This window comes from Mytilus galloprovincialis, chromosome 11, assembly GCF_965363235.1.
Source record: "Mytilus galloprovincialis chromosome 11, xbMytGall1.hap1.1, whole genome shotgun sequence".
Taxonomy (NCBI): Eukaryota; Metazoa; Mollusca; class Bivalvia; order Mytilida; family Mytilidae; genus Mytilus; species Mytilus galloprovincialis.
This window is the reverse complement of record NC_134848.1, coordinates 62,677,529-62,690,798: the sequence shown is the minus strand read 5'-3', so window position 1 is coordinate 62,690,798 and position 13,270 is coordinate 62,677,529. Positions and strand designations below refer to the sequence as shown.

Here is a 13,270-nt window from a genome sequence, read left to right as displayed (position 1 = left end):
TTAAACCAATTGCGAAAAAAGGTGAAAGCTCGGAGAACATTGCATTTCTCCCTCATTTAAATTCAGAATGTTTTAAACAAATAAATGTTTCACAATGAAGGATTTGTATTTGTAATTTACAATGACAACTTCAAGGGGAGATTTGACATTACTGATGACTGTGTGAACAACAATTTATGCCAATTATCCAAATATTTGATACGCCCGAATTAATTTTTTTTTTTATCATATACAGGATATATAGATTTTTGACCATTTTAGCAATTATTATGTGGTCGTTCTTCTTAATTTAGAAACAATTAGTTATGGCTTCCGGTAATTATACAGCCTATCACGTATGTTATAAAACCTTATCATACTAGTTTTTGCAAAGGCTATTTATCATAACATCCGTGTTCTTAAAAGCTTTTAGCCCTTTAACATTACCCTTTTAATCCATCACACTTTAGCGTGATACACCATCGTACTTTAGAATAGACCATCGCGCTTTAGCATGACCATCACACTTTAGAGTACCATCGCACTTTAGATTCTTACATACATAACCTTAAACAGACTTCATAGTTCAGCTAACAAGCGAGCTAACCAAACATTCTACCCTTACCGACGCACTCAATGCATTTTGCTGTAAGACAGCTTTGATAACTTCGATTAAACTAAAGCATCCATTTTTGCTTCATCTTGTTCTGGTACTACTACTTGTGTCTAAACATATTTTGGTTTACTAAATAAAGAAGTACTGGTAAAAAAATGAGAAAATTAATGGATTTGTAACTGACCTATGTAAAGAAATTTCCTCTCCATAACAATGTCGAATTGTGACTAAGGATTGGTAACTAACGTATGTAAAGAAATGTCTTCTGCATATCAATTTGCAGTTGTGCATGCTGTCTCACTTCAACATGTTACATATCATAGTCGATGTTTAATATTTAGTCAAAAGTATATACTTATCGAACAAGAATCAAACTATCATAATTATGAAATATTTCGTTTATATGTTAAAATGTGTTTTGTTTCTATCGATTTGTAATGCAAATAAGATTAATTTGTATTTATTTGAACAAGGATTTGCAAATCCTTGATTTGAAAAAAAATTTAATTTTTATGTTTTCATATGATCTTTTCTTTATCGATGTATAAGTGTTATTTGTCCGGTTTTTGCCTTGTTCATAACCACCAGGTCGATGCCACAGCTAGTGACATTTCGTCTAAGCATGGTACATCACAGCCTCAGTATCAGAGTGAACGATATGTCACGTTACTGTATTTGTTCTTTCTAATTATTCAAAAATAGTTTTAAAAAACAAATTAAAAAAAAAGAGTGCACAAGTTTAAAGAATAACAGTGGGAAATATAAAAAATCAATGGTGCCGATGTATACTTATTCAAGAAATGAAGGATTTGCAAAATAACGAAAATATATAATACTGATAAAATTGATAGTAATTTCTTATTAAAGTAATTTTTATTGTACATGTAGAATTTCACAGATTAAAAAGACATAAGAAAAAATACCCTTGAAAACATAATACAAACGAATTTAGAAATAAGTAAAGGATCCTTTTCCACCCAGACCATCAGATATTCGCGTTTTGCAGGAACGTCAACTAGGATCATCACTACTACTAGCAACAAAAATTGTGTGGCATGATTTTATAATAAAAAGTAAAATAATAATAAAAAAAAATACTGCAAGGAAAATTCTAAAATGGAAAGTCCCTAATCAAATAGAAAAATCAAAAGCTCAACATATCAACGAATGCATAACAACTGTCATATTCCTGACTTGGTGCAGGCATATTCTTGTGTAGAAAATGAATGATGGCATATTCTTGTGTAGAAAATGAATGATGGATAAAAACCTGGTTTTATAGCTGATAAATCTCTCACTTGCATGACAGTCAAATAAAATTCCATTATGATATTGAAAACAATGTGTGAACAAAACAAACAGACATAATAGGTAAAAATGTAAAAAAATAGGGGTACAGCAGTCATTATCTTAAAAACAAAACCAAAAATGTCCACAAAAATAACAAAAAAGGCATTTTGACAATGAACATTAGCAAAAACGAATGACAAGTTAAAATACGAAAATTTACCATAGCACAACACAATGACTGGATGTTATATAAGTAACGGTCCTTGTAAAATGAATATTGCCAAACATAAATTAGTCAAAACATGGACTAACATTTAAATATAAAGTTTGATGTGAGAGTATGTTTATAAAAAGGTAACAATAAACCAACTTTTAAAAGACAAGAGACTACTTTGAGACTATATATAATATCAACATTTAAAGTTTCACAAACATCGGACTTCATGTAGATTTAGTTGGAATCACTATTGTCATCAATGAGAAATCCGATTAGGTTATAATAATTGGTAGGCATGCGATAAAGGGTGCACAACAAAATTGAGAAGAACAGATTAAACAGCAAGCTATTTATCAAATATTCAAAACTACTGGATTTACTACTGTATATAGCATGAATATGTATAGCACAACAGAACAAAATAAAAATAAACAATATCAACAAGATCATTAATATACATCATAAACGTAAATATTTCAAGAGCCCCTATCTCCTCAGTTCAATAGACTGTTTTAAAAAGGATCATAGCTTGTTTACTTGAACATGTGGTCTTGGGTTGAGTATATATGTAATTTTATTTATTATTATTATTTATGGCATTTATATCTCCTAAAAGTGCATATTTTCATTTATAAAAAATCACTGTAGACGGTGTCGCGATATGAATTATCACTTTTTTACGAATCTTAATGCGGTCAGTAGATTAGTCAAACATATATTTATATCATAAAGGTGATTTAAATTATCTGACAATTGTACATGTATATCAATAAATTCTTTAAATAGACGAACTGCGAAGTTAAAAACAGGAAGTTTTATATATTTGAAGAGTGAGTAAAATTATTTTTGTTTTTAAGCAATTACACTGTTTCATTATTCCAAGCTTAATATATTCAGACTGAGTGTGATACATGTTTTTTTCGATCATCATTTCAGTTACTGTAAGGTCATTTTATAAAGCTTCATTTAAAAAAAAAGTTTAATCCTCAAACTAAACTTAATTACACTACACAAATCCTTTACAGCCTACCATGGGAAGCAACAAAGTAAAACTTTTCATATTTGGAGCGTTTTATAACAGGCGCCAACGTTCACCCTTACCTGAAACATATTCTTCCATGTAATATGAAATACATAGATAATGTGTGTAAAATAACAACAATTCTGAACTCCGATGAAAATTCAAAACGGAAAAGCCCTAACCAAATCACAAATTCATAATCTTAAACACAGCAAACGAATGGATGACAACTGTCATATTCCTTTAATGATCTTCAACAGATTCTAAACCCTGCAATAAAAGATGCCAATTGATTGAAATAGGAAAATAAGGTGACACTATGTAGGTGTTATTTGTTTTATTCTGTTGGTTATCATGGTTGCAGTTTTATCATTTCTCAAAATAAATGATTATATTTCTTTTAGGAAAAGAGGGATGAGTATCAAGTATCCATTAGATATACATGCATTGGGCCTTTTATAACGAGTGTAAAAAATAAATTGTGCCCACATCTTCTTTTTTCTTTATTTCTTTGACATACTACAGCTACTAAGACCTTGCTTAATTCGTGGTTTTATCAATAAAAGAATAAAAGATGTGTGTTTACGTTCACCAAATTGTGTGAAACAGCTACCTGTATCTATTAGAATTAATAGAACAATACTATCAAGGTTTTGAATACATGTGTACTTTTGGTTTTAGGGCTTCAATGGAGGATTTAAGGAAACATCTAATGGTTGCTGCTGTAGACTTTGGCACTACATATTCCGGCTATTCGTTTTCAATGAGGGCTGACTGGGAAGACAACCCTTTGAAAATCAGTAACCCAATCTGGAGGGCAGGAAGTCGACAATTCGTGTCAGAGAAAACACCAACATGTTTATTATTGAATAGTAATCGAGAGTTTGTAGCCTTTGGATTCGAAGCTGAAAATAAATGGATAGATTTATTGTTGGATAACGAACATAAGGAATATTACTATTTTGAACGTTTTAAAATGAATCTACACAATAACAAGGTATACTTGATTTATCTTATATGTTAAACAAAACCGTCATTTTCTGAAAAAAAACAACGAATTATTTAAGTAAAAGTTGAAAGTTGCGTAAAAAAAATTAATCTATATATATGATAAGAAGTTTCAAAAATGTTATTATACTGAATTGTAAATTAAAAAAGAAACCTGAGCTGAGGGAAGGAAAATTGCCTCCAAACATTCGGGTTTTTTTTCTTTTCTCTATGAATTAACGATTGGTGCGTTTATGAACGTAAAAGCAAGAATGTGATGTAAGAAAACATGTCCAAAAGGGAAACGCTTTACGGTATAATTTTTTAGCTTCAACTCGCAGCCTTTCGTATTTCCAAAAACAAAGCAAAAGTCACTGTTTTAAAATATTTGATATTTATTTTTTTTATTATGAAATAGAATATCACAAGTGGTATGATGTTAGATGATATAACTGGTACAAAACGACTGCCAGCTTTCCATGTGTTTAAGTTATCAATCCAATATTTGGTAAACCATTTGTTAGATGTTTTGAAAAAACGAGGAAATTTAGTCAAACGTGACGAGGTTCAATATGTGCTGACAGTTCCTGCTATATGGACGGATAGAGCCAAAAGATTCATGAGGTCTTGTGCTGAAGGGGTAGGTGAATAAGCTAGGTCTTGTAGCATTTATCTAACTTAATAAGTAATGTTTATGCAGCCGCCATTCAAATCAATACACATAACATTTGTCAAGTTACAAAACTGCTGCCAGGCTGTCTAGTGCATACACGATCGATCACTAACATATTCAGTGAACTACATTTGACAATTAGATGAAATCTTTACCGTAAATTAAGGAATTGTTGTATATATATGTTACAGTGAATTTGTATAATCAGTGATTATGTAGAATCCCTGAAATTTTTAGAATCCCTGAAATTTTCAGGGATTATGTAGAATCACTGGCTAGTTTAGGGATTATGTATAATCACTAGAAAAAAACGTCAGGGATTATGCATAATAACTGAAATGAAGAATTAGTTTCATTTATAAAGAAAATAAATAAAATTGAATAATTAATTCTATAGAATCATATTAAAACTTAATTATTCACATACATTGTAAAATGTTCAGAACAATATGTAAAAAATGATAACATGATAATATATGTTAGGCACAATGTAATGAAATGTCAAGCACAATGTAATAAAATGTCAAGCACAATGTAATAAATTGATAAGCACAATATATTAATGTATTAAAATGTTAGTCACTGTAAACAATATTTTAAAATGTCAAGCACAATATTTCAAAACAATCATTTATTTTTACAAACTAAATTTGGATGGCACCGACTATTGCACTCTTGCCCTGCTTTTTTTACATGCACATCTGTTGGTTTCACATCTGTTTTTACCGCAACATCCACATTTTAAAAAACCCTGTCCTTCACATATTGAATCGAATTTTACAGCACGTATTAAGGAAATAAAATTTTCAGTACACACATCTGAAGGTACCATAAAAAGGGAATCAGCAACCTCGAACTTGGTTCTTGTATATGATCCGAGAAGGATACCATGTTTTGTGGCCAAGTGATATCCTTTTTCAGTCTTTTGATGAACAATGGCCATAATATTTTTGTGTGTCTCCCTTACCTCTGTCAACATGTGGTGGGATAGGTATCAGAACATAACAACCAATGTCAGCCTCCTCTAAAACTTTGTTCGATCTGTTGATCATTCGTTCTGCCTGTTTTTCTGTACACAAGGAACACTAAAAGCACAAAACAGATATCCCATAACCTTCTTCGCCATTTGCTTTACCACAAATAACATGCACTGTTGATTTACAATTTGAACATGAATGTGCATTTGACGCTGGCTTTTGACAAACAATACATGTGATGTCGTCGCTATCAATTGTAATATTTATATTATTGATTTCAATGCCTTCTTCGTTATCACGAAATCCTGTGTTGGTAATATCTTTCAGATCATCCTCTGAATTTAAGAGCGAAATAATTTTATCTGGCAAGGAGGATGTTGTTAGGCCAACCTTTGCCTCTACTCCAAACATTGCCTTATATGGTGTGCGTTTAATGCCAGAGTGGTAGCTTTGGTTTTTTGAAGTTGGACAAATTTAATTTCATCAGGCCAATCTTTTACACCATTATCCTGCATCCATGTAATTGTCATATCTTGATATCAGCATTTGCACGTTCGACACTTCCTTGACTTTGAGGGTGTCTTGGCTTCCCATGAACGATTTTACAAAAAATGTTGGGGGCACCAAAAAGAAGAAATATATCAAGAATCTGCATTGCAACCTCTGCTGCCCGTTTTGATTTCAGAGGCCGGAGAACCACAAGTTTTGTCATATGATCTTGGTAAACCATGATGTACTTAAAATCGTCAAAACTTAACGATTGCATATCAACTAAATCCATTTGTCCACGTGAACTGAATTCTTTTAGTAACTATAGGTTAAACAACAAGTCCCTTACTTGCAATTTTACGCTTCTTTAATTGACATTCTTCACACAACTCCTTAAAAAGTTCCACAGCCTCTGTTGAAACATTGGCATATTTTCTATTTGCTTCCTTGATCATCTTATCACGCCCGCCATGCCCTGTTGCAATGTGAATTTTGTAAACAATGTTATACTTATCCTCCAGACAATGAGTATTTAATATCATCTTCACAGGAACTGCGTTTCCTGATAATTTTCTTTATGTCACCACATTGAAGGATTTCATACCTAAAATAGTCGAAATATATTTTGAATCCTTTGGTATTATCAACAATTTAACTTTTAATAAAACGATTCAAGATAGCTACAGGAGAACAAGCTTTACTGTACCTGTCATTTGTGCTATTTTTTTCAATCAAAATGACCCCCCCCCCCCCCAAAAAAAAAAACATCAACCCGAACCAACCACTCATTTGATATCCTTTTATGAGGGGATACATTTGAAGTGCACATATTTTTTTATATGTAGAAACTTGAACCTGAGTGAAAGAACTGTATTTATCTACAGAAAGCTAACTACAGAAAGCTAAAACTCTTCACTCATCTTCCAACTTACTTTGTCAGCAGATAGTAATAAGCAGGAGTTTTGTCTTCTTTACTTGGTTCTTTTGTCATCAAATTAACAATATCATTGTATTTATTCCTTGTTCATATCTTGCATTTTGTTTTTTCCTCAGCAATTTGCAGTAACTTTTGAGCATGCGTTTGCTCTAACCCAAGCACCATCTGTGCCTGTGCCATACTTGATTGTTTGTGAAATAAGGGGGTTCAACAATTGAATTAAATATCACTTGAAAAACTGTTCACTTAAGATTAACCTAGAACATGTAGTAGACGATCAGGAATAAAAACTGTTCACTGACATCTTTTAAGGAATAACAAATAAAATTGAAATATTCTATATTTATTTTTTATCAAACGAAGGATCTTTAGATTATTGATACTCCCTGAAATTATATTAAAGAATTGTAGAACAATCATTGAATCCTCTGCAACTTTTTACTTGTTTGGCTTTATAAATATTTTGATATGAGCGTCACTGATGAGTCTTATGTAGACGAAACGCGCGTCTGGCGTACTAAATTATAATCCTGGTACCACTGGGTCGATGCCACTGCTGGTGGACGTTTCGTCCCCGAGGGTATCACCAGCCCAGTAGTCAACACTTCGGTGTTGACATGAATATCAATAATGTGGCATTTTTTTTTATAAATTTCCAGTTTACAAAACAATGAATTTTTCGAAAAACTAAGGATTTTCTTATCCCAGGCATAGATTACCTTAGCCGTATTTGGCATAACCTTTTGGAATTTTGGATCCTCAATGCTCTTCATCTTTTTACTTGTTTGGCTTTATAAATATTTTGATATGAGCGTCACTGATGAGTCTTATGTAGACGAAACGCGCGTCTGGCGTACTAAATTATAATCCTGGTACCTTTGATAACTAATGAAAATATTTTTTTTTTGTTATCAAACAAAGGGTCTTCAGATTATTGATAATCCCTGAAATCATATTAGGGAATTTGTAGAATACTTATTAAAATGTTCAGTGATTATGTAAAATCACTGGTTATTTTCAGGGAATCTATATGATCACTAATGAGTTTAATGATTCTACATAATCCCTGAAAAATCAGGGATTCTATATAATCACTGATTATACAAATTCACTGTAACATATATACCGGTGTTCAAAAGTCATAAATCGATTGAGAAAAATAAATCTGGGTTACAAACCAAAATCGATGGAAACACAACAACTATTAGCGGGAAAAGAAAGGAACAACAGGAACACCGAAGTACAACAAAAACAAACGCCAACACACATAGGAACGAACTATTTGATAAATGCCCCAATGTAACATAAATAGAAACAAACTACTTGTAACAACTGACATATTTCTTACTTGGCGCAGGACATTTTACGAAAAAAATGATGGGTTGAACCTGGTAAAATAAGCTTGTGAAACAATTTAAACGTGTTGTCTTTTATTACAGTTATATACAATAAACAAGTATTTCAGACACCAACCAATAACAAACACTGGATAACAGGTTCATGATTTTAGACACGCACATATAGAGTAGATTACATTTCTTTGTTGATCATGTTGATGATCTTGTATTTACACGGTAGGCTTACAGAGAACAATTATTTTTCAGCAATATCAAAAACAATATAAACCATTTAAGACAAACTAGAACAAAACCAATGAAAATATATGACCGCATCTAGAACGCTATAAAAGTCCCGATTTGATATGATATTAAGCATCTATACTTAAACCAAATACGACTGATAGCTATAACAAATACGACGTACAGCAATCAAATACAACCACTTAATACATGATAATGACTTGCGAAACTCACATAAGGAACGAGGAGGGGTTAATCAAAATTGTAAGCGTGCAACACTCAACTAGCCTGGGTAATTTTGATGTGAAAGTATTATACATTAAGGACTACATATAATTCTGTACAGGAGACATTCAAACTATTTAGGCTGATTGTTGCAATTGTTTGTATTTCCTTTCGTATTCACCCTTAGTGTGTCTTACCTCTATTACGTATGGTCTCCTTATTGCCAATTGATTATGATAGTGCAATAACTGTTCAAATCTTAAAACTAATATTTGTTTTAAAATAACCTTCTTTAAGGCTGGGATTCCCACAAACAACTTGATACTTGCACTTGAACCAGAGGCAGCATCCATTTTCTGTCAGTTTTTATCAACTGAAAAATTAAAAGGATCTGACCCAGGATTCACAATGACAGCCGAAGGGACAAAATTCATGGTGGTTGATCTTGGAGGTAAAGTTTTGTTCACACATTAAAAGAAATATCCGCTTCTATCTATTGTCAACACATTTAAAAATCATAAACCTAAGTCAATATCATTCTCTTACAAATTTGAATATTGTGAAGTGCTGAATGTTCAAATGACTTCCTGATTACTATCAATGAAGAAAGAATTGATGGTGATTGCAATTTATATAAAATTGCATGAGTTTCTTTTTTATCTATATTCTCCAAGGTTGCTACATAAGAATGAATGCTGAATAACTTAAATTTTTACGTTTTGAATTACACTAGGTAGAACAATAAGTTACATTTATGTTGAAGGTAAATTTCTTTATTCATCTAATAAGCCCTCTTAGTATTGTCATAAAGATTTGTTTACCTGCAAAAAGACAATCCTAAATTGTAAAACTGGTTATGTTTGTATACTTATATAAAGATATGATCATATAATATAGCGGCTGATGCAACCCGTGAAGCATTATCTGCTTTTCTTTCCGGAGCATCTGAGATCAACCCTTGTTTTTGATGGGATTCGTGTTACTCGTCGTCAGGTTTCTATATTATGTGATATATACTGTGTTTATCTTTTGTCACTTTTTCGGGATTGTTGTTTTGTGATGGTATTGTCAGTTCGCTTTAAACTTATTAGTTGAACTGTTCCTTTTGGTATCTTTCGTATTTGCACTGCCTTTCATTTAGATTAAAGTAACGTTAAGACATACTTTATCATGTTTTCTTTTCCTTTGATTAAGACATTGGTTTAGATAAATGTCAGATATATATGACTTTTAACAATCAGTCATTTTCCAAAAAATGTGAATATATCGTCTGTTTCCATTTAAGCTATTTCCTTTTTTAATTCATTAATCATTATGTTCATATTTTTACAGGCGGCACTGCAGACATAACTGTTCACGAGAAAGCTGCAAATGGTCACTTGAAAGAAAAACATAGAGCTATCGGAAATGATTGCGGTGGAACATCGATTGATAGAAGGTTTTTTAAGCTTTTCGAAGGAATTATCGGAAAGACCACAATGGATTCATTAAAAAAGGAGAGCCCTCTAGCATATATAGATCTAATAAGAGAATTTGAATCCGTGAAAAGAACGGTTGAAACTGAAACAAAAACTAAAGTAACTATGACAATCCCGGTTGTTGCGCTTGAAACATCATGTCAGAAAGTTCACAACAAGAATTTAGAGTCTCTGTTGGCTGATTCGTCATATTCAAAAGACATAAAACTAGCACAAGATAAAATTCGTATTAATGTTGAGGTTTTCAATAAGATGTTTATGCCTTCCGTTGATAGTGTTATATCACTTATGAAAGAGATTTTTCAAGATAAATCATTGAAGGACGTGACGCATTTGCTAATGGTAGGAGGTTTCTCAGATTGTCAACTAATGCACGACGCAGTTCGTCAAGCATTTCCGGAGAAGAAAATAATAATTCCAGAAGAAGCTGGGTTAGCAGTGCTTAAAGGGGCCGTTTTATTCGGCCATGATCCAGAGTATATACAGTCACGCATCATGCGATGCAGTTATGGTGTCAAAACGAATGTCCCTTGGCATGAAAAAAAATATGACAGAAAACACTATGCAGTTATGGAAGGGGAGGAAAGGTGTGACAATATATTTTCTCTTATCGTCGGAAAAGACGAAAGCGTTGAAGCAGGAATGTTAGTTAAGAAATCTTTCTTTACACCTTTCAAACATCAGGACAAAATGGAGATAATGGTGTATGTATCTGATGAGACAACACCAGGATATGTTGACGATGATACGTGTTCTTTGCTATGTACACCGACAATCACTTTTTCAGACACTTGTGAGTATAGGCGATGGGTAGACGTAGAATTTGTCCTTGGAAAAACTGAAATTGACCTCATAGCTCACGATAGAAATTCTGGGAAGGCGATATCAGCAAAGTTTGATCTAAATTAATCGTATCGTGAATCAAAGGAAAATTCATTAGTTAGACAGAAGACTTTGAGTTTGAACTATCAGCTAGGGTGTATTCTTTTATTGTACAATTATGGTTACCTCGTAGTTTGATCTTGTATTTATATTAGTACTTAAGCGTATTGTTTCAAACTATAATTCAATGTCATTCATTGTCGAGCCTTCGACTTTAGTCGAAAAAGCGAGATATAGCGATCATACTTTCCATTGGCGTCGTCGTCGTCGTCGTCGGTGGCGTCCACAAATATTCACTCTGGTTAAAGTATTTGAAATTCTAATAACTTTCTTAAATTATTCTGGATTTCTTCCAAACTTGGACAGAACCTTGGTACACTTTGTGGTAAAGTTTTAAAATTTTTATAACTTTCTTGAACTATCCTCGATGTGTACAAAAAATGGACAGAAGCTTGTTTTTTATAATAAGATAGTATCCAGAAGTAAATTTTGTAAAAAACAAATCCATTTTTCTGTATTTTACTTACAAATGGACATAGTTTTTCTGACAGGATACAATACATTCACTATATGGTAAAAAAAATAAAAAATTTTATAAACTTTTTTTATACTATCCTGGTTTTTAGCAAACTTTGACTGAAGCTTGTTTATGATCAAAGGCTAGCATCTAGAAGGAAACTTAGTTAAAATTTTGTACCTGTTTATCCGTATTTTACTTATAAATGGACCTAGTTTTTCTTCAAGTAAATATTACATACAGTCTGTAGTTAACGTTTTTAAAACATGTATTAGATTCATAAACTATCCTGCATTTTCACCAAACTTGGACAGAAGCTTCTAACAATAAAAAAAAATAGTATTATAAGAGGAGTATTTTTATTGCCTTTTCCCCTCATTTTTGTTGAGCCTGCGATTAACAGCAAAAGTAGACGAGATATTTGGTTCCGCTGAACACTCACGATTTTTTTTCGTATACATGTAGTTTCCATGTTTCAGAAATATATATTCATGTATATTATATAATCTTCGCATTATATTTATTTATTTCTTATATATATACTTGTTGTGATTCAATATTTGGACAATAAGTTCTTATACTCCCCTCCTGTTAATCTAAAAGCCTGTCATAGTTTCATTCTATATTTTTATTTTTTGTTTTATTTTATATTTTTATTTTTTTTACTTAAGAAAATGCATGTACCAAACTAGGAATATGACAGTTGTTATCAATTCGTTTGATATTTTTGAGCTTTTGATTTTGCCATTTGCTAAATTTTCATTGGATTTTTTTCGACATTTTACTTCTTTCTTCGATCACTTCATGGTAAAATATGTATATGCATTTGAGAAAATAAAATATCCCATGATATTATCTACTAATATATTGAAATTTAAGATATGTTTGCTAAAGTATAATAAATAGATGATTAGTCCTTACTTTTCGTTTTACTCATTATCTAAGGCCATATTATGACCCATAATTGTTAACTTTTATGTCGTTTTGTCACCTGTGTAGGGTTGTCTCATTAGTAATCATACCACATCTTATTATTCTTATAAATAGTCAATTTGTTGATACAGATATTTTGTTTTGTGTCCGTTTCAATTTCCGGAAGATAAATCAATCCTATATTTGGGTTGTTAACTGCTTCCCATAGAAATGTATTATGAAAATAGAAATCTCACTATAATGTAGTATCGAAAAGATTTGAAAATCTGCATTACCATGAGTACTACCCGTCTAGGTTATCACAATGAATAAACAAATACGTGAGGTATATATTGTCCTTCAATGAAGATTCACCGAAACGACATGATATTAAAAACCTCAAGTCAATTAATGTGTTGTGAAAGTATTTGCCACTTGGTACTCGTCCGTTCAAACTCATGTTTTGCAAACAATGGTATTTCGTTATTCA

At 31.9% G+C, this 13,270-nt stretch overlaps 1 protein-coding gene across 1 annotated transcript; it reads left to right on the top strand.

Moving 5' to 3' along the window:
- The first annotated feature begins 3,818 nt into the window (after positions 1 to 3,818).
- On the top strand, positions 3,819 to 12,788 carry LOC143052581 (heat shock 70 kDa protein 12A-like). Its single transcript, XM_076225641.1, has 4 exons — positions 3,819 to 4,120; positions 4,529 to 4,750; positions 9,289 to 9,442; positions 10,324 to 12,788. Exons 1-4 carry the CDS (start codon positions 3,836 to 3,838, stop codon positions 11,376 to 11,378), a joined length of 1,716 nt encoding a protein of 571 aa, XP_076081756.1. The 5' UTR covers positions 3,819 to 3,835; the 3' UTR covers positions 11,379 to 12,788.
- The last annotated feature ends 482 nt before the right edge of the window (positions 12,789 to 13,270 follow it).

Excerpts from the sequence above, each read along its gene's own strand:
- LOC143052581 (XM_076225641.1), top strand. The coding sequence starts at position 3,836 with ATGGTTGCTGCTGTAGACTTTGGCACTACATATTCCGGCTATTCGTTT. Across the intron at positions 4,121-4,528 it reads TGAATCTACACAATAACAAG|AATATCACAAGTGGTATGAT; the intron begins GTATACTTGATT and ends ATTATGAAATAG. Across the intron at positions 4,751-9,288 it reads TGAGGTCTTGTGCTGAAGGG|GCTGGGATTCCCACAAACAA; the intron begins GTAGGTGAATAA and ends ACCTTCTTTAAG.